At 41.3% G+C, this 25,395-nt stretch overlaps 1 protein-coding gene across 6 annotated transcripts in view; it reads right to left on the bottom strand.

The window, feature by feature from the left end:
* Positions 1–25,395, bottom strand: part of UNC5D (unc-5 netrin receptor D) — a 165,395-nt gene that overhangs the window by 55,612 nt on the left and 84,388 nt on the right. For all 6 annotated transcript variants that reach the window (XM_075444704.1, XM_075444706.1, XM_075444705.1 and 3 more), the window contains exon 4: positions 23,302–23,405. In XM_075444704.1, the coding sequence (XP_075300819.1) occupies positions 23,302–23,405 (104 nt within the window). The remainder of the gene's footprint in view (positions 1–23,301; positions 23,406–25,395) is intronic.

Genomic DNA, 25,395 nt, shown 5'->3' with positions numbered 1-25,395 from the left:
CCTTTCCAATAGCATCCGTCATTTTGGTGAGCTGGGGACAGAAGGTGTGCGGCTGCCGCATCCAACGCTCCTCCTGTCCCCGCACCACAGCACTCAGCTGGGAGCTCACCTGGAGAAGAATCTAGGTCTGTGGCACTGTTGTCCTATGTGGTGACTATGGAATTAAAAATAGTGATTATTTTACACATCTGTCAAAAGAGGCATTACCCAAGTATGAAGTATATTGTACATTTCATACATAAAAGTAGTTAAATGATTTCAGCTCTATATACTCTTTTCCTCAAACTGCAGTTAACCAAAAATGGTAACAAAGGCTGAATGTCACCATCAAAGCTGCCATTAAGCATTCAAGATGCAGCTGTCTCTTTCTGCGTTCTTATAAAGCTCTGTCAGAACCTTGCTTTGTTTTGGTTTTCCTCTCAAATCTTAACTTTTTTGTTTTAAATTTTTTAAACAATCTCCTTTACAAAAGTTTAAATTAGAGTTTTGGGACCATGTGACTTTGTATGCTGCCGTGCACATCAGAAGAAACACTTACAGTGAAGTTTCAAGGCAGTGAGGTTCTAAGAGATGCCCCCAGCGCTCCAAGGAGGCAGTGCCTGGCGCAGGTACACTTAGGGAAACCCAGAGGAGACTTTCTGCCAAAAGCCTCACTCCCTCAATTTGCTTTCCTTAGTATTGTTAGGAGAAGCAGTCATGCTTTGTCACGACCTTCACACACCCAGTAGCTTCGGCACCCTAGTTTCCGTTGCTGGAAGCATCCCAGGAAATCACATGGCTAGCTCTCCCCTCACTCCCTCTCATCCCCGAGCTCCGGAGACGGCCGACGCGCTCGCCTGTGCTGGTCGCAGAGGGCCAGGCACTGCTCTGGAGCAGACCCAAAGAGCCTAAGTCAGTAATCCTGAACTCTTCCCGTAATAATCTCTCTCTGAAAGTATGTATTGCAGATCTTCATGGACTGCATTCTCCTTTGGTCTGAGTAAGACGGGGAACAAGCAAATAATCCATTCACTCTTCAGTTTCCCTTCTGCAGTTAAATTTAATGCTAATTATCAGAGGGGGTTTCAGCAAAAAACTAGGAATGCAATTTAAATTATGGAACAGCAGCACTAGCATAAATCAAGTGACAGAAATTCAATGGTCGCAGTCAGAATTAAACTCACTTTATGCGCAGTGTAATGACAAACACAGTAACGTTCAAAGAAATGACCCTAGTGTTACTGGAGTTCACTGTTTCACAAGTGTATTTACAGATTTTGCATTCTGACTCTCATCAGGTCAGGGGCTGTTGCAGGTGGTGCTGGGGGGCCCAGGGGGTTCAAGGCCCTCCCCACTGTTACGCTAGCTCTTGGGGCTGTTCCTGGAGACAGCTTTTCCTGAGGGAGCGCACACTGACCCGTTACTGAGCCTGGGACGGCAAGGCTTGGTGAATGAAAAACACTGACACTAAAGCAAAGCATTTAAAAGAACGATGATCGCAGCGAAGGGAGAACATTGAACAGACGCAACATAACCATGGCAGTGTTGAGAGATGTGCGCTCAAGTGAGGATGTGCAAGTGGGGGCACGCATTGCCTTTTGCGTATCGGGAGGCTTGATGGCACTGCGAATGCTCCTCTCTAATTCCAGCCTCCCCCTCCCTTGAAGAAGAACCAAACTTACTCAAACTCCTTCACAGCAGAAAAATGCTTTCAAAGATGGAGAATTTAGGGATGAATTTATAGAATAAACTGATAAATTTAAAGGAGTCATGATGACAAAAGGTTGTTGTTACTTGCAGTGATGCAACCTGTGCAGAAATTCAGCAAAAACACAAACCAACCAAGCGAATACAGGCGACAGAGAAACCCCAATGTCTCCATCCTGAAATGAGGCCTGGTGTTCTGAACTGCCAGCCTGCAATGCCTAAGAGGAGGCTCAAAACTCACTGGCATTGAACTTCCCTCACTTTATCATCAGTGATCATATAGATGCTTGGAACAAAACGAAATAAATTTCTCTTTAAGAATTGGTCTGTCTGAAGATCTTAAATGTTTCTATCTTGAACTAGACTTAAAAACTGCTATAATATGTCATAAGCTTATGTAAAGATACCTGATTTTTTTTCCCCTGAAATTAAATCTGCTCAGAATTAAAACACCCCCATCAATTTCTAACAAAGGCTAATCATGTAATGATCTACAAAAGAAATGCAGGGGCAGATATGGATTAACTCAGCTACTACATATTGGGTGGCAGGAGATGAATTAGAATAATCATAAATTTGTTCCAATTACAGAAAGCAATTATCAAAGACCAGCTTACAGCATTATCAAAGTAAAATCACTTAAATACACCATATCCTAGGCAGATTATGATGGGAGTTAGCAAACTCTTGTTCTTTAAAAATAAAGCTTATCCCAACTCATCCATATTTCTGTCTACTGTACCCAACATGAAAACAGCCTGTCGGCCTCACCTCCCGGGAACGCAGCCGCTGCCCGAGCTGCTGCCGGTGATGGAGTCTCACTGCGCTCCGTGCGTGCAACATAAATAACCTGTGCACGTCAGCCTGATTTGTATATGTATCCACAGAGACACTACGGACATACATCTTCCAGTTGCCATACAGCAAATTCAAACGCTCTGGGGACTCGCAAATATCCATCAGAACATTGATGGAGGCAGGAGCGTGCCTGAGTTTGAGACTGTAAGAAAGCTCTGGCAAAGGGTGCTGCAGTTCCCCTAAAACTCTGCCCATTTTGTGGGTTATCGCTGTGGCTTCTACGGGAACACAATGTTATGCCCCAAAATCTCAGCTGCTTTTGAGCCCGATGGCCGTATCACTGGGAGCATTTTATTTCACTTTGACAGGCACTGTGTTAGGCCTTCACACAGATACCATCTCTGCAACCCAAGGACAAAAGCTGACGGACTCCAGCTGAGGAGATAGCGTGCCTCTGGCTGAGCATGACGCCCCCTCTGCAAGCTTGAGAGGAAGGCTGCGCAGCTGTGAAACCTCCTGGAAGGCTGGAAAGACTACTCTGACTTGCACTAAGAGAAATTACTGTATTGTTTGGTTGGTTTTAATACCAAACTTACTATTTAAGCTTTGAAGATGCGAGTAGGTCAGATATCGGTTACAGGCCTTAAATAATTTGATGTGCTAAGGGTTCTTCATCAATCGCTCCATCTAATTTAAACATCCTGACAGCTGGCTGCCAATGACTGAATTTTTCATTCTTTCTAGCATATCTTTAATCCCCAACAGGAACAACACAACTCAGCGTTCTTGTGGGCACACCTGATAATTTTGTAGGTCAGAAGACAAAAGACCTTGGTACTCCTGCTTTTAGATGATACTATCCCGCCCTTTAAATACAACATCTGACTTTCTCATGGGGTCCATAACCAGAGTACATACATATCAAAGACGATATAGTTAGAATGTCAGCTTCTCTTGAAGAGAGAATCAATTGCTTTCTCAATGCAAGATAAACGCTTCATGATTTTAAGAAGGGAAAGGTCAACACCTGACTTACGGCAGCACAAATGCTTTTTATAGCATAGTCAATGTACAGATTTTAAATGTTCTCTCTCTCAGGTAGAGAAAGTAGTAAACACATCCTTAACCCTCCTTTAAACCAACACCACTGCTCATTCTGTAACTGTTTTGTCAGTCACGGATTCACTTAATATTTTAAATGTAAGTACAACAGACCAGTGTTTAGAAAGTACAGTAGAGAATGCAATGAATAAACAGGTATATTGCTGCTGCTCATGAGAATGCAAATAACTACACTAAAGCCAACTCTCTTCTCTGGCACCTGACGCTTCCCCTGCAGCGAGGCAGAGACTGCCTGTTTGTGAACCAGACACAGCCAAAAGCAGCACGTCAAGGAGCATGACCACACCGCCCGTTTACAAGTGACGATGATGGTAAATACTTCCCAGTTATTTGAACACACCTGACTAGACGTGAATTGAAAACCAATGACCCAGCATGAAGAGCTTTGTAACCACACATTTTGTCAGTGGCTCATGTATTTCTCAAGCATTTTTTGTTGTTCCGATTTCTTTATTCTCAAATTTCTTCTTCTCCTCCATGCATCTGCCTACCGTAGCTGAAGGTGCCCGTTGTCGTTACCAACATTAGCTCTAACTTTGCAAGGGTCAGAACCCTGTATCTGGGAATACAGATTACCCAAAAAACATGTTTAATGTGAAGCTGTTAAAAATACCTGTATATGTTAAAGATAAACGTAAAGATTCCTATGATACGGAAGGCAAAAAAAGTGTTGGGAGGCAGAAAAGCAAAAAGAGACAGATGCCTTGACACATAGACCATTCAAAGAAAATGTAACAATAAATAATCTGGAATGGAGGTGCATTTTTATGTCTGTAATACCTGTTTGACATATCCATCATCTGGTTTTTAATTAAACAATCCTGCCCGACAACTTTCAATAGAGAGGAATAAAGTTTGCCCATGAAATTTTGACCTGACAGAAATAAGCTATCCAAACTGACTAAGAGTCATTAAAATACGTGTCTGAGACACCTCTTTGGATCGTAATTCTTCTTACACTGCTGTGATGACAACTGCAGAACAGTGACCATTATCTTGAAGTTGATTCCAATACTAATTTGGCTGATGTCCATGAAGGTACTTAATTAATTCAATATAAATAATATAGAAAGCATTGTTCTTAGGCTCCCTAAGAACAAAAATAACACTGTTCTGTATACAAAAGAACTAGGCAATACCACATCTTCTCCTCTAGAATCTGACTTTGCATTAAAAAAGAAGGAAGAAGAAAGCTGAGAACTTCTAAAACTCCGAATATCTAATTTCTAGCTGAAAGCTTTTTTACTAACTGGAGAAAAAAACATGTTTGAAGCTGATTTCTTTTCTACACAAAGTCTCTTTTAATAGAAAATGTTTGCAACAGAGTCTCCTCCACATCATAATTAACAGCAGGTGTATCAGGCTTCCGACATTTTCTCCACTGACTCTAGAGCAAGCCTAGGCAGATTGTACCCCTAGGCTAACGTCAGCTTCTGTGAATATTCCACCCCCTCCATCAACTCAGGCCTCTGGCTAGAAAAAACTCTTTCCACCGTATCATTGATTTAGGTCTCATATTCCCTAATCTTTAAAAGCCTTATTAAAAATGGCTTTTTCAGTGACCTCTAATGTTTAGTGGAAGAGTGCAAGATACATTCCTTTCGATTGCTTTCAGACCTAGCATGAAACTCCTCTTTCTAAAAATTCAAGGGTGTCCAAGCTGGAGAACTCCTCCGTGCTGTTACAGTTCGAACGGATGGGTACAGGCAGGGCAGTACACCAATTACAGTGCTGCATTAAGATGGCAGCATATCTTTGTTACAGTTTTATTTTGCTTTCTACCCTAAGATTCAAACAAATAAGTAAGAGAAGCCTCCATCAGCATAAATCATTGTGGGAGATTAATAAAACACAAAAGCCAGTTTGCTGGATACAAACCATTCATATCTACCTTTATGATCACATAGTTATTTTATCAACACAATCAACAAACCATTAATCTTCCTTGCTAGGAGCCTATCGCTAGCAACACACAAGAACCAGGTCAGCTGTACCTGCTGCATTTTTTTAAATTAATCCACTGAGGGAACGCTGTTACTGTATCGTTTAATCACAGCGCTGTCGCAGTGTTCTGGTAAGCATATTTTTCCTTCATTAGATTGAATATCTAATCGCATTACATAAATCTGACACACTGACTAACTCATAAATCAGGCTGGGCTTTGGCTGGCTGTACTGTGGAAAGCAGCACAGGAGTATTCTCTTTGAAGAGATGCACTCAGTTGTTGCAAGAGGGATCATCTGAAAACTCAAGCGCTGCATGCTGCTAATGCACATTTTCTTTCTTATTACTTCCCTTCCCGTGGCATGCAGCTAGTGTATTTGCTGCATAAACCTCCAGTAGCAAGGGAAGCCAAGAGAGACGATATTCCCTCACAGCACTCTGTATCCCATAGCTCGTACTCTGAGCTGTGCCCAGTTTGCAGTGAGCATTTTTGTTTGTGTGCTGCAAAATCACAACCAAAAAGCCATATTGCTGAAAAATTCAGAGGAGGGGAAAAAAGGGAGGGATGTGAGTCAAAACGAAATTAAAATATGCTTTTGTATAAGTATAATGGTAAAGGTGACAGCCTGTACATGTATCTCAATTTATAATGCTAAAGGTGGGCAAGGAGTTGACTCAGACATGCTATTTTTAAAAACTGCTATAAAGACACATTGCTAAATATGCCATTGCTAACGGTACATTATCTGATCATTAAAGATATAATCAGATCCCCAAATAAGTTTATCTTTATTCCTATTTTTGGAGGAATAAGTATCTAACATTAATTGGAACACTGTTTTTTACCTCCATGCAAAAATGATGAATGAATCAGCATTAATAAACCCAAAGGTTATTATGGGGGCTTATATGGTAGTTTTCCACGACAACTTCAATTATTTTATGGTAAGCAGAAACAAATGATCTAGTTGAAACTCAAATCCTAGTCCCTTGACTATAAAGCTCAGCAATATAGGTGGGCACATAAGACTCATCTAGAGCTTTTCTTTTTCTAGAAACTCAGAATCTAAGGATAGACAGTAATGCACAGATCTCGTGTTAACAGTACGCAATGCACACTGCGTGTTTCTCAGTATTGTGAATTGGGACGGTTAGAAAGATGCAGACAGCCACAGGCTCCAGGGAAGGGTTCGTGGTGCCACACCAGTGAGGTTCTATTTGGCTTTCAATGCACGGACACTTGGAAAGTAATTATAAGTGCAGATGACAGTGACAAAACATTTTTAGATAAGATTATTGGAAATGATGATTACAGCGTTTTGCTAACATGGCATCCTGATAGGCACTATCACATTTATACCAAACTCATAGAGATAAGAAAATCATCACAGAAAGCTTACAGTAATTGAAAACAAAGAGTACAAATAAAGAGATCTCTTTTCTTGCACTTCTAACTGCTTCTGATCAGACATCACTGCACGGCATTACAAAAACCCAGCAGTATCCCCACCCACGTCTCAGATTATTGCTCGCAAGAAATACCAAGTGTTTGAAAACGGAGTGCCAGGAGTATTGCCGAGCTAGCCCACTGGTCATGGTGACTGTCATCCTGCCTAGCACTGCGTCTCGGTTCTTGGCTTTCAGTCATCTTAGCTGAGGTTAACTGGTTAGTTGTCATTACTTTGGCTGGTTGTGTGGCCTCCTCACCTCAGACCCAGCAACGTCTGTACTCCTGTTCTGTATGTTACAGCAATCGAGGCTATAATGTTACTGTTCTCATGAGTTATGGTGAATCATTAATTATTAATTATTAATGTTGCTTTTTGTCCGTAGCCTTGAGATATGATAATTTCAAGAATGTAACTGAGATATTACTAACAAACATCCTTTAGATCCGTCAATGCACCATCTTTTTCTACACACTGGAAAAAGTATTTAAACACAAACTCGACAAGGAAATACAATTGTTAGTTGACAAACGGGTAACATTCATGCTGTGTCACTAGAGTCATACTAAATACAGCTGAGCACCAGATTGACACCTTACTGTTTTCTCTTATAACATTGTTTGCAATTAGAAAAGGTGTTGATCTAAAGGTAGGTAAAACATTGCCTAAACCTTTAATGTTACAGCATTTCAGTTTCACAGTACTCTGATGATATTTATTCCAGATTATAAAAGCACCAGCACAAGTATATTGCATCAGCAGAAACCGATCAGAGAACCCTCGCTACATCAGACATAAAAGACATGCTGTAAAAGGAAACACAACTAGAAAGTGCAGTAACAAATATGACTGCTACTTTGAAGTTATTAGAGCTCCTGAAATTGGTATCTACCAGTAGGTGTTTTCTCATACCAGGTTGGTTGGGTAGGTCGAATATTTCAACCTATCAACAATCTTTTCACCTCTGAAACGGCATAATCTTTTTTTTTTCAACAGGAGGTAATTTTTCCCCTTCTGTGAAGTTAAGTAATCTGTCTCTAAGAGGGTAAATTTTCTTCTTAGAAGCTTATGTTTGTATCTGCCAGTGGAGCGCCCAATAACTACAGTAGGACAGAACACCACGTAATTGTTAGTTGGCACTGCCTTCCCTCGGTCTCATTCTGATATACATCAAGGGTAGTCCAACTGCACTGTAACTGCATACACACACACATACACGTGCTTCTACACATGGAGAAAGGAAAAAAATGTGTTGGCATTAGAAGTACCTTCAGTCTGTGTGTTGGTGATGGGATTGAGGAGATAGACGTGTCTGGAAATACACAATTAGACCAAGATTTGGACAGGAATGGGAAAATCATAAGAATCTGCACAAAAGTTGAACATAAGGGCATGTGCACATCTCCCTTGTTTGTGGGAGAAGACAAGAGGTTCATCAGAAAGGATCACCATATTTGGGGACTCCTCATTTTGAGAGGGAGACAGTTGGTAGAGGAGCTTCCTTAGATATAAAAGGAAAATTCAGTTGCACAGAAATCACAAAAATAAAAAGGAAGAGCAAGAACAGCTTCAAGGGCAATTAACAGACTAAGAAAAAAACAACTATAAGCAAATGGGTTCATCACAAGATACTCGCTTTCTAGCAGATGACATCTGAATTTGCACTGAAGTGTAGTAGATACGGAAACGCTTTACTCCAAGGACATCTTGTATTTTTGCCTCTCCCCCTCTTGATTAGAGCACCAGTGACAATTCACAGTAACCCAGCTGCTCTTGCTATGACTGTGAGGTGCAGTTTAGCAAAATGGGCGCTAATTTGAGAGATCAGAAATCGCTAACGCAGTCTGGTTTACTCCATGCAGGCTGCGCCCAGGAGACGGTTCTGTCCCAGTTAGTAGCAATGCTCTCCCAGAACCCGCGCTTAGCCTGGAGCTGCCTCCTGGCAGGTTGGTCCCTCTCGCTCAGTCCTCCCAGCAGTTCTTCATGCACCTTCCTTCTTTTGCTCCAACGCAAACTGCACCATACGTTCCTGACACCTCAGATACCTTTGGCTAGAATAAACTAAAACCAATTCTAAGAGAAGCTTTCTCCGAAGCTTTGAAGATGCCATATACCCTTCCTGCCTGTTTCTGAATGCACGAAGTAAGGAAGGTTTGAGAAACGCTCTGCCATACTTCTCTTTCCCAGTCAGCCTGGCATCTTTTCCTTTCGCAACTGCCCACTCCCTCAGCAAAAGATACAGCATCTCTGAATTCTGGTTGCCCACGTGACATTGTTAGGTCTTTGTAAAAGAACATAAATAAACCAACAATCAAAGGATTGTACAGCCTTCTACCCAATAGATTCGATCGTTCTGCTCACAAACCTTTGCTGCCAGCATCCAAATTCAGAAGTTTGAATCCCACTGGAAAGGGAATAAAAGCCGCTGCACATGAAAGTATTGTGCAAAAGTGCTGTATGCTCTTCACAGAAATACAGCAAATTTGTTATATTATAACATTATAAGTGTCAGCAGAAGATTGCCAAACACGCTGCAGATCTAAGTTTCAGGAATCGAGGACAGAATAACAAGCAAGACCTCTAGGCATTCACACAGCACTAGTAAATAACCACAACAGCCATTCCTCCTGCTGCCCAGAACAACGGGCCAGTCTTGATAAAGCCTCCAACTCGCTTTCTGGTCAAAACGTACACTAAAGTCTCCAAATCCTCGTAGGACTCTTTCACACAATTACATTTATTATTTATAATTATAAACATAATGATAAAGTCTTATAACTTATCCTTTCATGTTCAAGCATTCAAAATTAAGAACATTTCTGAAAATAGTACCAGAAAAATATATGCCACTGAAAAACAGGACATCAAAAAGAAAAGCCCCAAAGCACATGTCTTTATAAGAAGGAATTATCTATTCAGGAGAACTACAAAGTTATCTCACTTTTTTTTTCCTTCTCATTTTAGCAATCTAATTCAGAAGTGGTTTGCTCCAGCGTTCCTGTTTCATGACCTCAGTAGCTCCTGGGTGTACTGATTTACTTAGAACAAGTCAAATCTCAAAAGCAAAGCAAAACATTTTTTTTCTGCTGGAGGAAAACATAGCACACAGTTCCTCTGCTTGCATGAAGTCCAGCACTCCGTTTGGAGAGAACTTCCAAGGATTTTTTCAAATAAAGGGTATATGTGCAGGGACTAAGACGCTTCCAATAGCCGCAAAATGTACAAAATCAGCAAAAGAAGCACCTGGAGATATCACTAAGGAGACAAGAAGAGAGCTGACAAATGCCATGGTTTCAAATAATTGGTACAGGTAAAAAATGAAGTGACAGACCTAATGCATTCAAACAGCGCAGTGGCAGAATAAAGAAGAGAGGAATATCCTCTCCAACTGCACATTAGGATGGCAGAAGGCAACAGATGGAGCGGGCGCGCTCCTCCTCGCTGCAGTGGCCGGTGCAGGCGGGAACGGAGAGGCCCCAGCAGCTTACGGCTGAAGGAATCGCTCGCCACTGCAGCCTGGTAGACTGCTGCACACTGGCGGTACGGGAGTTCAACCCATGCTGAATACCTCTGAGCTTGATTTCCAAGATAAATCATAGAACAGGCTTACCTGGAACTTAGTTATCTTTTCACTAAATGATAAACACATATCAGAAGCAGGGTTTCCACAACACTGGATACTGGGTATTTCTTTGGGCCAGTAGACAGAGCAGTGCTGAATGACTGGTCCAGTCCAACAGACTGCATCTTAGGCACAGGCGTGAAAACTAAATTTAGGTGACAGCTGAATTACAGAACAAGAGCAAGTGTTGATCTACCACACAGAGAGTCCAAATAAATAGGTTAGTTTTACACAGATCTTGTAGAACGTATAACTCCCGAGCCTGCTCATGTATAATGCAACATATTTTATGTACGAGGCCGTGGAGATTGGCAGGTCTGCTATGATGAACTTGAACAACGGGCAGCAACACTGACTATGTGAAAAATGCTCAGGGTATCCCTACAAGAGGCCACTTAGAAATTTCTCTTGACTCAAATACTCAGAAGGCATTATTTTATCTGCCCATGCAGCACACCTGGCTGACCCTGTTTGCTCATTCAGGTACGTTTGAATAGGGCTGGCTGTTTGCTAGTCAGCTGTCTGTGGCCGAAGCAAGGGCAAACATTAGAATAAAAAGCACTGCACTGACAACATGGGCTCTCCATAATATTTCAGAGTTGCCAATGCCCAAAAAAGAGCATCCAAAATATATCCAGTTCAATGTTAAATAGCTTGGCAATAAAATTTAAAAAAAATGTAACTGTAAAAAAGCAAAAAGAAAAAAAATAAACTCATCATCAACCTAAGGTATCCTAATTTATGTAACTGGGATAATCTGCACATACAATAATCTGCACAACCAGGTATCCCAATTTATGTAATTGGTTATTGCCCTGAAATACATACAGCTAACAAAGCGCACTAAAAGGTCTGTAACATATTTAAAAGACTACCAGTTCTATGCAAATCCACGTCCTTTTGATTCCCCACTTGTACAGAGTAACTATGAAATCGAAGGCTTTTTATTTTAGCATATTGAGCAATAGCACTAAAGCGGTTTTTACAAGCTCTGATAATCAGAAGCCTTTTTTGCCTTTGAAACCTGTTCTTTGTTTGATCCTCTACAGAGTATTACTCCAGGCTCTGTACTCTGTGTATTACAACTGCTGTTGTAATACCTAATCCATGATCTAGGTTGAGTAAAAAAAAAAGTTTGGGCATTGAAGATGAAGAACTTTCGGAAAAAAGACAGCAAGGCAACACTGAAGCAGACCTTTCTCTCAAAGACGACAGGTGATGAAGGGCAAAGAACGAGTACTAGCTTTGACCAAAGATGAAACAGCATACAAAATAACCTAAATCTTGGTTCTGTTTTTGTGTTGTCCATGCTTCTATGAAGCAGTCACGGGCTTAAACAAAAAAGCTTTAATTGAGCGGATGTTTTCTAGAATAAGGAGGCCCTATATATTATTATATTGTCACATTCTGAACACAATCCGTCCAGACCAGCATGTCATGCATTATCCATAATCACAGCATAAAGTATGAGAAATGAGAACGATAAAGTTGCTCTTAAAAGCAAATAAAAAGCTGAACAGAACAGGGCACATTTGAGTCTCTGCCTGTGTTTGCGTGCAACGGAGAGAAATGGCAGAATTTTAAAATGCAGAGCAAATAAATTTGGAGAAGAAATTACTAGAATAATTAAATGAGCCATCACGAGTAAGCTGCCGCATGGTTTCAGCAGAATAGAATCAACACTTAGAGGTTGTTCCATTTCATTCGGTAGGGTACGTTGAGAACTGGTAATCGGAGATTAAAGGGAAGGTAATTTCATACTTCTAAAATCTGTGAGGACTCTTCAGTAGAATTCTGTGTTCTAAGTGGGTTCAAAACTGCCTTGTCCACGCACACGGCCATTCAGCTTCATTAGCCGAGTAACTGCTGCTTTAATCCGTGGCATTTTTCACCATATGTACAGTGTTGGATCGTGTCTACTAAAAAAAAAAAAAACTCAATTCCTTTGGATTCTTGGAGGAGTAACAGAAAAATAAAGCAGTAATGATGTACACACCTGGAAGAAATACCTGTTTTCCCCAGCTAAATGAGTAATTGGTGCTCAGTCTGCAAACGGTGCTGTACTTAACAGAACCTTCACTCCCCAAAGACAGACTTAGACAACCAAGTCTATGAAAAATCGTGGTCTGTTCAGGGATTCACACAATGTGGCTTGACTCTGGAAGCATTTCCTGCATTCATATGTGTGTAGTGACTTCCGAAGTGATATCTGTACTTCATAATTCTTTACTACTTTATGCCAAAACTGATCTTACGTACAATTCTACATGGAAAACACTGGTAAGTTAGATATTCCTGCAATTCTTAACATCCCCCGAAGATGCTGCGGGATATACATGCACTGTCATTAAAATTTTGCTTTCTAGAATAGGGGATTATTTTCCCTTGAAATGTCAGTATTTTAACGGTATCATTCATAAACAGCAATCCCGCAGAGCACACATACCGATTCCACAAGAACTGTAAGATCTTGTATTTATCAGCTGGCTGACATCCAAATGACCTGAAGGTTATGTATGCCCTGCTCTAAGTGCAGCACCTCAGAAGAACTTATTAATCGTTTTAATACCTTTGTATCTTAGAAGTCTGACCTGCTAACTGTCCCAGTATAGCATGGACTATTTCCAGGTGAATGTATGTGTTCAGAGACATTAGCAATTACCATTAAACTTGGATTTGTAATATGACCAGTGTCTTTCCAGACAGAATACTCCTCATTAACCCTTTGGAGTAATGCTGCAGTAGCAGGCTGAAGATCTGAAGCGGAAGACAACATTCCCTCCCACGGTGGGGGCACTTTAGGGACCTGAGCGTGTTAAGGGCACACATGCTACCAGCCAGCTACGGAGAAACAGTCAGCGGGTCTGAAATGTTGAAACCTACTTTTCATTACTCATTTCATTACTCATTTCATTTTCATTAAGAGTTAAGAATTTGCATAATTCCTTTACAAAGCAAAAGGAATTTATTTCACTCTTCCAAATGCAATGTCATCTGATTTTGTCATCTCCAAGTTAACTACTACATTTCTTGCAGCTTCCCATAAATTTATGATTTTAAAAACATGAATGTGGGCTGCAGTGGTTGCATAAAATAAAACCAGTCTATAGGAAAAACTTACACGTAGATAAATAATCATTGAGATATATTGCACAAACCCAAGCTCAGTCTTGAAAGTGAAATGTCTTTGGTGAAAAATGAAACACATTTATTGTATTTGTAGCTAATATACCTTAAAAGTAAAGCAAATATTGATATTCCAGAGACAAGACCCAAAATCTATAACTAACCGTTTAAAATGCATGCTGTTTGCATTTAGTAATCATACTCTGTTCTCTAGAACTAGAAACAAGATTCATTGGAGACTATAACTCACCAGCCTTTTATGCCGTAGTGTTTTACTACAATACCATTATCCTGCCATATTACATTTTACTGTATGTGTACGAGTCCCATAAATACACAAGCCTATGTAAAATAGGCAGCAATGACTCTCACTACTTTTGGAACACTTGCAGCTTTTGAATTTTATGCGAGTTTCACATTTTGTTGATGTGTTTGCAATGGAATATGTACTGCCCAGAAGAGAAATGATTTTACATTTCCAGTAAAAGCTATAGTGGTAAATAAACCATCGGAACTCATGCAGATATTCACTGGAACATCTACAGCAGTCCATTAAAATGTCAAAATCTGTGTTAAACATTTGAAAAAGTAGCACAGGATACAGCACATTTAAAACTTAAATACATGCATATATTAAATGATAAAGATATTTTAGAGTATTCCACAAACCTCTGCAGAGCACTCAACACAAGTTTACATTCATCAGTAATAGTTTAGCACAACAGCTGCCCTTTTATTACCAAAAAACCCAAACCAACAAAAGCAGACAGTAGATGTAGAAAGAGCTGCAAGTTGCTACTAATGCTCAAATATGAGCTATTCAGAGATTTAGTCTCAGAGAGTATTTACTTATAATAAAAGGGATTTAGAATAAATTTTAAGGTCAACTTCTGCTCAGATTTGCCCCTCATGCATCACAATGGACTTCAATACTGTTACCCATCAGGCATTTCTAGTTGGGAACTGGCTCCCCTGAGCTAATTCCGCCAGGCTCACATCAAGCACTGCAGCACTGCTCGAGTACAGATAAGCAGTGTTTTGTAAGCTAAAGATTTTTTTGTTTTGTTTTTACTTATTTGAAAGCCTGTGGCTTATAAACACTTATCTCTAATATCATGGTTCATACGGCACTTCAGTACAAAGGGACTGACATTTCTAAGCAACGGAATAGATCTACGGTGACTGCCAACGCTGGGTGAATTTACGCAATTCGCTGCAGGCCAACCGTGCGCATGCCACTGGCAGCTTCGCAAGGTGCTCCACCTTACGGACCGTCAGTTTCACACCCGTCTGCAAATTTAAGACATGCTAAATTCACATTAAACCCAGGTCTCAAGAAGGTGACAGAAACTCCTTCTGATAGCTACTTTCAGTACAGAATATGGAAGCTCGCTATCCAATTAAAGAAACATTTAAAAACCTGATTATCTAGTCCACTGAATTAAACAGGACGAATGTATGACAGCTTGAGAAATTTAATGTCACTGGTGGAAGATTCAGTAGGAATATGCCTCCAACATACCACAACACCTGTCTAAAAAGACTACTAGCTACATAAGAAAGCACTTTTTTTGTTCATGTACCAAAAGTAATTAATATTTAATATTAGTAAAAAGCACTAATAAGGTAAAACATAGAGAACAGAGATTATCCTAAATGTAATTAAATGGATATTGACTGAGTATTTTCCAGGTTACAATTCAAGACTGGTTTGACAACAGTAACGGAGTGCAACATCATGACTATCAAGAACCAGACAGTACGAAGGAATTACCATCAGTGAACTGGAGAGGACGTTACGATTTGTTCTGTTTGCTGACTCTGTCGCAAACCACCAGGATCTATTAGTCATATTGATTCCAGATGCTACACCTAAGCTGGTACAGAGCTGCATAAAATGACAGAATCAAGCTGTCCACATTCTTCATTGTTTCGCTTTGAAAGTAAATGATCGTGTCACTGAGAGGCAGTGACTCCAGTGCTCAGTATGGTCTTAAAATTAATAGAAAGAAAAATATCCTTTGGCAAGAGTACAGGAAAATGCTAAGGTATGATTAGGGTTACCAGCCTGCCAGCATTATGGATATGAAATCTTACCAAAGTCACTTTATATAGTCAAGGTAATAGGTACGAACAGCACTATATCATGTTAATGGCAGGACTGTAATACACAGAAAATAGCAGTACAACATGTATTTCCCAAGGACGAGGGCTCAAGACCTATTTAGAACCTCACAGCTTCCATTTCCACTGCTTTGCACTTTGCGTATCGATTTAAAGCTGAGATTTGTAAAAAGCAGCTGGGTGACCTAGCCTGGCTGGCTTAGGGACCCAGATGTGTTTAACTCCTTTAAACATCTTTGTGAACCCACGTGCAAAGAGGTACAGAATCCTAGGTAATGTCACAGCATCTAAAACTCTTCATCATCAGACTGTACATGGTGCCAAGCAGAAAACCCCACTGTAGTTTCATAGCCCTGCAATCTGAACCACACAAATGCTGGTTTACACCCACAAGGGCCCCAGGGGAAGCCAGCTTTATGCTGAAGGCAAACAAAAAAAAAAGGACCTTAAAGAGTATAAAGAATTCTTCTCTAAAGCATAAACGCAGAAGGAGGAGGAAGTATTAAACAAAGTGAAGGACAGACTGAAAATGCTAATATTCAGCATATACACAAAAAACAGCAAGCTTGTCAAATGCAGCAAAAAGGAGGATCTATTTTTGATGTTTCCCCACCCACCCCCAAAAAAGAACACTTTCAAGAAACTGAAGAGAACACAGACTAGAGAAAAACTATTTAAAGAAAGAATAAAAGGTCAGCAGAGAAGATAAGGAAAGAATATGTCAGGAAATTCACTTGAGAAGATGTACAGGAAAAGAAACAAAGGTCTTGTTATGTATTATACTCCATAAAATGGAGCACTGCCTAAAAACCCATCAGAATTACATGAACAGACAGCAAAATCAATCTACACCACTTGCTGACTGAACCACGCACTGAAGCTCTGCCTTCACTGTATCACTACTTGCGTGATCCCAGGACAGACTGCACAACTGGCTCTTGATAAACCGTTTTCCAGGATTGGGATGAATGGAGAGAAAATGCCCGAGAACTTGAGCAGCAAAGGTGAGGAAGTAAACAGACTGCTGAATTCCATTAGGCACCATGCAACACATTCTGTCTTCTTCGAAACGGGCTAAGCTATGCCGCACTTGCTCCAGCCAGTCTTTGTTTCACAATGTGCAAAGCTGAACTGTAGCCATGTATAAGCCACACACAGGACTTCAGAGCCTTGGTGACCCCAGAGTATATTTTATGCAAGGCTGCAGGTTAAGGATATGCTCTGAAAGTCATCTAAAACCAGTGTAATGCTTCCTTGGTGCGAAACAAAGGAGCGCATCATGAATAACTGCTGTGTTTTCCAAGGAATAATGCAAAGTAATAAAATAAACTTAAGTTGTTAATAAACAACAATAAACAAGTGCAAAACACATATACAGAAAACGCAGCACTGTGCAGTGGAAAAAAAATAATACAACCCAAGTATGAGAAGCATTTTACCTCAGTACCGCGATGCCCTTTGAACAGCAGCTGAGGCAAGTCGTGCATGGGGTGGCTGCCCGCCAGGACAAGAATCCGCGGATACAGCTGATATATTTTTGGAGATGAACTGATGGGCTGTCTGAGCTCACGGAGCCTGGCGTGTAGCCACGCACTAGCCCAGGGTGCCACAGTGACTGAACAGGCAGGTGGTACCTCAGCTACGCAAAGCTGCTCTGCCTCAGACCCCGTATTTGTGGGAGCTGCAGTAAAGGTTTCTTTCTAATAACAGAAGTTTGTGCGTGAATGGAGGCTACCAGTAACTCAGACCAGCAGATAAGGCAGCTTGAACAAATACATCACGTATTATGTCCCTGTCAAATACACCGCTTTTAAAAATGTCTTTTTAATAGAAGCCATTCTTCCCTTCACAAATTTCTTCAAAATGTTCCCAAAACAACAAGCTGTATATAATGAGCAAGGTTAGTTTTATGAAGGAGGCAGATAATCAGCAGCAGCAAGGCTAAAGATGTTGTTCTGGCAAACTCAATCTTCAGCTCCACATTTTCTGAGCGGAGAACTCAGCCCTCTCTTTCCTCTCATTTTGATCATGCCAAAGAAAATCAGAAACAGTTCCTCCGATATCCTTGGAGTGAAACAGTCTCAGCAACGCAAGAACTGGGTCCAGAGATCCGAGCTCAAGATACCCACCTGGCAGCCTCGCACAAATGACCAGCAGACAAGGATTCATCAGAGAGTTTCGCTGATTTCTGTACTGTACAGCTGCCTCACTGCATAGACTCCAAGCTAAATGAGGCCGCTATTGCACACAATTAATAAACATGTCTATGGGGAGAATCTGTTGTGGGGATTGAGAGCCAGAACTGCCTCTTCCCTAGGCCAACTATGCATCAATAGTGAAAGAAATGGCTCCAGTCCCATCAAGCCTGTGCCAGCAGGGACTCTTATATTTAAATCAACATTTGCCACAGCAGGGGACTATCAGATGCTTTAGTTAAATGCTGGATTTTCTTTTTTATTTTGATGTTTAACTCCTACAAACCTGAATTTATTTGGGTTGGGTGCCGATGCCTGCAAGCATAGCTGCTCACCAGCTCTGTTTTGCTTGCGATGTGAATGCACGAGAAGAGGATTTAAAACCTTGTTCCAGTCTGCTTAGTGTCAGGCTTTGGGTTTTGTTACACTCTTACTGCTGTGGCAATGCACCCAGGCTGCCCCAAACCCTCAGTAACCACCCGAAGCAGAGATGTGCAGAATTTTCTTGTGTTCCCTTCTTCATAGAGGCACTCTGGAGAGAGGAAACCTGCTAACAAAGACTGCAGAGACAGAAATACTGGGTGGGCTACAGAGTGACTGAAGACCGCTGACCTGGACCCGCGTATGCACTGAAAGGCAGCATGTTCTGGGAGCAGAGCCGTGGTGCTCCAAGAGGTGGTGTGTGGCGTTGCCACATGAGGTTTTATTAATAGTAAAATCAGGCACATTCAATAGTATTTCCTGCACAAGAGATGGACTTTGGCTCCATGAAGAGCATCATCAAATTCTTGGAAAGAGAATGCAGATTTTGAGAGATGCCCCTTTACATGTCTTTTACTTCAGACCCAGCTGACACAAGCAACTGACATTTGCTCCTAAATGAATCAAGACAGTACAGTGCGTTTCAAAGCAGCGTTACAGTCAGGGCTTGCCTCAGCAGGATTTGGTGCTCCTGATTCATGCCTCTGTAACATTAAAGCTGAACTAGAATACTGCCGTTCTTTAATTGTAATCCTCCTTGATTGTTTGCTTTCACTAATGTGTTATTCAGCTTAAAGACTATTTACTAAAACGGAACTGTATGAGCATGCAGAGCATTAACAATGTCACATGAGCTTCCATTCTTTGTAAATTAATTTATACAAGCCAAGTTTTAAGCCACATACAGTTTAGATACCTTTACACCATGGATCCAAACCTTTAATCCACATTCTCTTAACTCCTTTTATACATATTGTGTGTGGAAATCAATGTATATAAGCAAACAATCTGGGTATTTTCATTGCTACTGGTGATGAGAAATGGAAGTCTTACTCATTCTGGAACAGATGGTAGAAACAGAAGTTTCTCCCAACAAGATGGAACTTGATCTAGAGAACCTTTCTCTAGAAAGGTTTGGTCTTGATCACTGTACGATCACTGTATCATCCCTGCTGTTTTAAAGTACATTAAAAAAAAAAAAAGGAGTAGTACTGGGAGGCACCATTGGCCAAGATACTGACTGTGATGACAGCTCAGGGATTCTCGGATGTGGACCCCTAACGCTGCTGCTCGGTGAAACGCTTTTTCCTGCACAAACGCACAGTAAGGGGTTGCCAGCGACGGCACACACTGGCATAAATACGCCTGGGAAATGCTGATGTACTTAGTAACACGTACCTCTGCCGGGCAAGAACTGCGGAGATCCCCTCACTCGGTTTGAAAGAAGGAAACATTAGCAGTGGCTACAATCACTTAGGTGAAAATATTAGAGGAGTGACTAGAAATGTGGAAAGGAATAGTGGGAAAGAAAGGCTCTTCATCCTGGTAATTCCAAGGAAATTATGATGTCAGCCATCACTAAAAAATCTCCCAGCTTTCCACTTCTTATAGGACTCATGACAGGATTTTTCAAATTAAGCTACAGAATAGATCAAGAACATTTACTTTTAATGCTTCTGTCCTTAGATTTAAGAAATCTTCAGCACCTCTAAGCAGCAGAAAAACAATTCCAGAGATGAAGATTTATATTCTTGATAATGGGGCACATAAATAACCAAGCTGAACTTAAATTTCATTCCAGTTGTAAAGTGTCTGCCTCTTACTGAGTCACACTGCATGATTAGAGGTTTGACTGTATCAGTCATTCCGAGCCTCTGTCAGAGACAAATCGTTAGATTAACTTGTGACTATGGCAAGCACAGAAATGTGTGCTCTTTGGGAAAATAACGTTCCTGAACCTCTGTACTTGATGGAATAATCAGAATCTTCCCAAGGGATTCAGACAGATATTGGCATGGTAACTTGAAAGGGGCTGGAGTCTCCTATCTGTTTTGTTTCAGTTTGCATTTCCAGGTCCATGCAGAGAATGGATAAAAAAATGCAACCAACCAACAACAATGCCACAATTAGCATCTATTTTGCATCTAATGAAATGGAAGACGAGCTTGCTTGTCTGTAGTTATTTCGAGCCTTGTGTTTTCATCTAGGGCTTCATCCAAACTCTAATGAAATAAATTCTTGGATCAGAACCATAGATTTGTTGCCAGCACTGGGTTTTGAAACCTTCTACACTTCTCAGTACCCACATAACAATTACTGAGCCAGTCTTAGTGGCTATCTCAGTTATCTGTCATCCACATGTTTAAGAGGGCAAGTCATCTTTAACTTGAAAATACCAAAAGAGTTTATAACCCCAAGCTTACTGCCACAGACCAGAGCCATTACTTGTTTGAATCTAGTACCCAGCTTCTAAAGATGTTGAATTATTTCCAATAGACGGTTTACCTTGATGAGCATAGAATTTGCCTTGCATCCTGAGTCTTTATGTGGAATTTTATTGTGCAAAGCAAATATGACCTGTTAAGATTTACAGGCTTTATTAGCAGCAATAACAATTTTATAATCAACATCAGTAAATCAGGGTTTATTGAGAACTCTACAATTTTTATCTGTAGAAAGCAATTAAAATGTCAGCAAACCATGCTTGTTGGGTACAGTGTACCTATTTACTCAATAATTCATTATTTGTTTCTTTTAGTCTCAGCGAAAATACAGATTTTATACAGCTTTTCACTTGGAAACTTATTGGTCACCTTTAAATGCTGTACTTTTAGAATTATTAACAAAACGAAAGTGACATACATGGCAGTATATACTCTTCAGACTATGCAAATATAGTCAATGGAGAAAAATGTACTGTAATCTCCTAAAGAAGGTACTAGGATCCTTATCACATTAAAGAACATTCCTTCAGTGAACATACGCTGTAATGAAAACACAAGGAGTATTTGAAAGCTTCAAAGTTTTGAGAAAGTATATTCGGCAATTGAACAGAGAAAAAAAAACATGGTGGCGGGTGGAAGAGGGCTGCATCCAAGGAACAGCTTTGACTAGAGCTGGGAAGCCTTTGACAGCGCTTACACGTTGGACAGAGAGAGACCTAGAGAAGCACATCTAGAAGGGACAATGGGGGAAGGAAGAGGAAGACAGCCAGAACTTGAAGGCACTGGAGAAAGCAGAGTTCCTCCATGAACACTGGGCTGCCAGCTCCCCAGGCTGATGCACACCACCAGGACCGGGGGTCAGACACATCTCCACAGCTTAGAAAGATGTTCTGCAGTCAAGAAGAGGTCACATCACACTTCATTTCACTGTGTAACTGCTTGTTTCCAGCCCTTTTCCTGTAACTCTGAACTTGATTTTAGGCATTTTATTAATTCACTTGTCTTAATATATAATCTGTCTAGTTTTGTGGAATGAGCTGAACCAGGGTGAGAGGAATAAACAAAGTGGAAACTTTTACCACAGAGACAACAAACCTTTCTGAGACAGGACACAGTGGCAATCTGGAGGGATACGCACTCACAAAACCTGGTTCAGCAGCGCACACTGTCTGAGACAGAAAGGCCCCTGAGGCTGCCAGCTGGAGGCTCTGGGGAAGCTCTGCAGGCAGTGAGGACCACCCTCCCCGAATCCTGCACAGACCACGGGTGTGTGGGCAATTACACCTTTGGAAGTTTGTTTCATCTACAAATAGATACATTTACCAGAATACACTTTTCAATAATTTTGGCAATTCTCTGTAATGCAGTGTCCATTTTTCTAGTCACACTAAACATGAGTAAAAATAATACACAGCTGAGGAGAATGTAGTAGCAAAAATTTGAATGACAGAGTAATGCACATTAGATGCCTAAATACAAATTCATCTACTCACCATTCTTATTTCTAACTCATTTTCCTTTTGGTCTTACACACTTCTCCCTGATTTTCAGTGTCTTTTGCAACCCAGTTTGCTGCATTTCTCCTCTCTATTTTCAATGGCATCTGCTCAACATATTTCTCCTTAACTAAAAGGTCGCATGTTTCTCTGGAGTTTATTTTCCCTTGCTTCTTTCGTTCCTTCAGTTAGAACGTACCACAGCAACCGCGGAGATAAGGGGCAAAAATAACTTTGGATTGGTACTATTTGTCTGACTCATCAAAAGGTGCCACAGAGCACACTGCAGAGCACACAGAGATGCAGCACAGTGTCGGGGGGCTGCTCCACAGTGCGAGCCCCGTGGCCCGGCCTCCGCGGCAGCCTGCGTGCGGCCAGACTGCGGCTCAGCCAGGCTCACCGGAGATCGGAACCGCGGGCCTCAGCCTGGCCACGGCAGCACTGCCTGACCACCACCACCAGCCTGCTCCTTGAGAGGCACAACAGTGTGATGCCATGCTAGCTTCCACCATCAGATTTTCCTTGGTTTTTTGTTTTGTTTTGGGTTTTTTTTTTTAATGCCTCTCTAGCAGATTTTTAAACACAACCCACTTAGAACTTCTTCCTCCAAGAACAGTCTGGCTATTATCACTTTAAGGCACCCCAATTAATTTTCTATTAAGGTTCAACTCCCTTGACAATAAATATTATTTGCAGCAGTTTTCTCTCCAGCAACAATTTATCATAATATTTTTAGATTTTTTGTTTTATTTTTCAATGACAGCAGTAATTTCTGACAAAATATGTAACAATCTGTTTTCAGTTTGTAAGCATAAAACTTGAAAATTGTATCAAAACTAGGATTTTTTCACCAAACATTCCCGAATTCTGATAAAAAGCCATATCTTTTTAAGACTTACATAATAAAAAAGTACACATCTAAAGCAAACTGTGTGAGAAGAACACTATAGCCAACACTGGACCTTGAAAACTGCAGGGTAGCTAAGCCCCTTCTGCTTCTCTCCCCACTCCCCAGCAGCCGCGCAAAGCCTCACCTCGGCTGCGGGGACTCCCTCGGGCGGCCGGCAGTGGAGGACGATCATCCCTTCGATGGGAACCTCCTTCCCTTGTGGGTCTTGCTCAAAGTTTTTGCGCAAATCTGCGGAGTTTAATGCAATAATTCATTAGACCTCCAAAAGCCATTCCTCCCCAAACAATCCTACGTAGGCTGCAGAAGTCAGCAACAATACTGCTTTGCCATATTCTTAAGTGGGGGTACCAAGCACTGGACAACTGAGAGCTACTAATTCTTCCCTAGGTGAGAGGCAAAGAGCTCCAATCATCTTTAGTTGTGTTTCCGTTTCTCCACCTTTCTGAAGCAATCTGTGTGTGTCTACAGAGACAATCCCGTATCAGAACCCACAAACTCCGTGGTTCCAGCTGTGCATTCCATCTCTCAAGCCCCTGCCTTTCTGAAACAGGGAGTGAACTACACAAACAACACCACGTTATTGCCAGGGCGCTGTCAGAACCAACTGAATGAAGCCAAGACGGGGTGAATCATTTTCCTGGTACATGCTACTTCAGATGAGTGCCAGGATAGTCTATAAAATGTTCTCAGCTAGATGTTTTGTTGAGATCGCCTACATGCTGCAAGCTGTAGGCAAAGGAAGGAACAGACTGCGAGCAATTCCGCACGTTCCTAACTGGCTGAGAAGACTGCTGCATTTCAGATAGCACGGCCAAGCTAGTAATTCAGGGTAAGAAACAGGGCACGTTGTCTCAGAGTCCCACTGATGTGGCCGCAGCACTTCTACGTACAAGTGTCTGGGTAAACCAGAACAGAGACAAGGGCAGCCCGTATCCAGCGCCACTGACCTCACCCAGATGTGCCCTTGAACATGGAAAGTTTTGCTCACTGTGAAAGGAAAACAAAATGTAAGGAATGTTGCTTACAACATGTGCTTTGAGAGTTAGGAGGTTTCCATTAGACATACTCATTGTCTTCAAACAGTGTCTCAAATTCCACAGCGTGGATTTACCGGTTTAATTTTCTCCATTGCTTACACTTCATGAAATACATCCCCGTAAACAGAAGAGGCTCCGAAACAGTTACACTTTAATATATCTTATAAAATACATTAAGACTTATTTTAGCAAGCCAGTCACTAGAGAAAGATGCACGCAGTGCATGTATTCTCCTTTTTATGATTCTTTGTTAATGTTGGGGTTTTTTTTCACACAGATAACCAATATCTTTTCCCATACCCTATTTAAAATGTCGTTCATTAACAGTTAGGCTGCAGTTGTGCTTACAAATGCCTTTATTAGGATGAAAACTGGAGTAAGATCCATCTTTTCTCTGCTTCCCACACTACCATAAAGAAATACTTACCTGCTTTTCCAGAGATATATAAAGTGCTGTAATGCTTTGGACTAGACTCACAATTCAGAATCTCTAGGCTTTAAGTACAAAAAAAAAAGAAAAAAAAAAAATTGACACTACCACACTGTGCATCACAATGACAGGTTCTGTACGCTATCACAAATGCGACCTACCCATTCTCATCTCTGGTCCTCTACAGGGAACTCCCCGAGTCGGAACCCATGCCCTCAGTTAAGAAGCTGGGTTGTTCCCCACAGACAGGACACCACAAGTCCCCGAGGGGTGAGCCCTGGGAGCTCCTGGCAGCTGCTTTACACGTATCTGTTGGCAGCTGTTGATTTTTTCTGTCTGGAGTACTAACAAGCCCCATCATCTCTGCACTCAAGAACTGCTGTTCTTTTCATAAAAAACCACGGCTTCAAGTAAAAGTAGCACAGCAAATGGCCAGTACAGGAACACAGTTCTCAGGCGAAACATTCGGCCGCACTCCGCACCTCCCGTCAAGCAGCGACGGGGAGCGCTCTCCGCAGTGCCTGCTGGCTTGGTCTGCCATCCGCGGCTAGGGACGGCAGCTGGGGATGGGGGCTGCAGAACGGGTGCCACAGCGATGGGTTTAAAAGTCCCAACACACGGCTCCACCTGCTTCTGCTCATTCTGATTTTTACTCATATTGCCGTATTATGGGGTTGGGAAATCACAGTGCAGAGAAAAGTCAATAAAAATTCAATTCAGAATAATAGCCCTTTGCAGCTTAGCAATACAG

This window comes from Opisthocomus hoazin, chromosome 28, assembly GCF_030867145.1.
Source record: "Opisthocomus hoazin isolate bOpiHoa1 chromosome 28, bOpiHoa1.hap1, whole genome shotgun sequence".
NCBI lineage: Eukaryota > Metazoa > Chordata > Aves > Opisthocomiformes > Opisthocomidae > Opisthocomus > Opisthocomus hoazin.
Note: the sequence above shows the minus strand (reverse complement) of the source record. Positions and strands in the feature narration are given on the sequence as shown.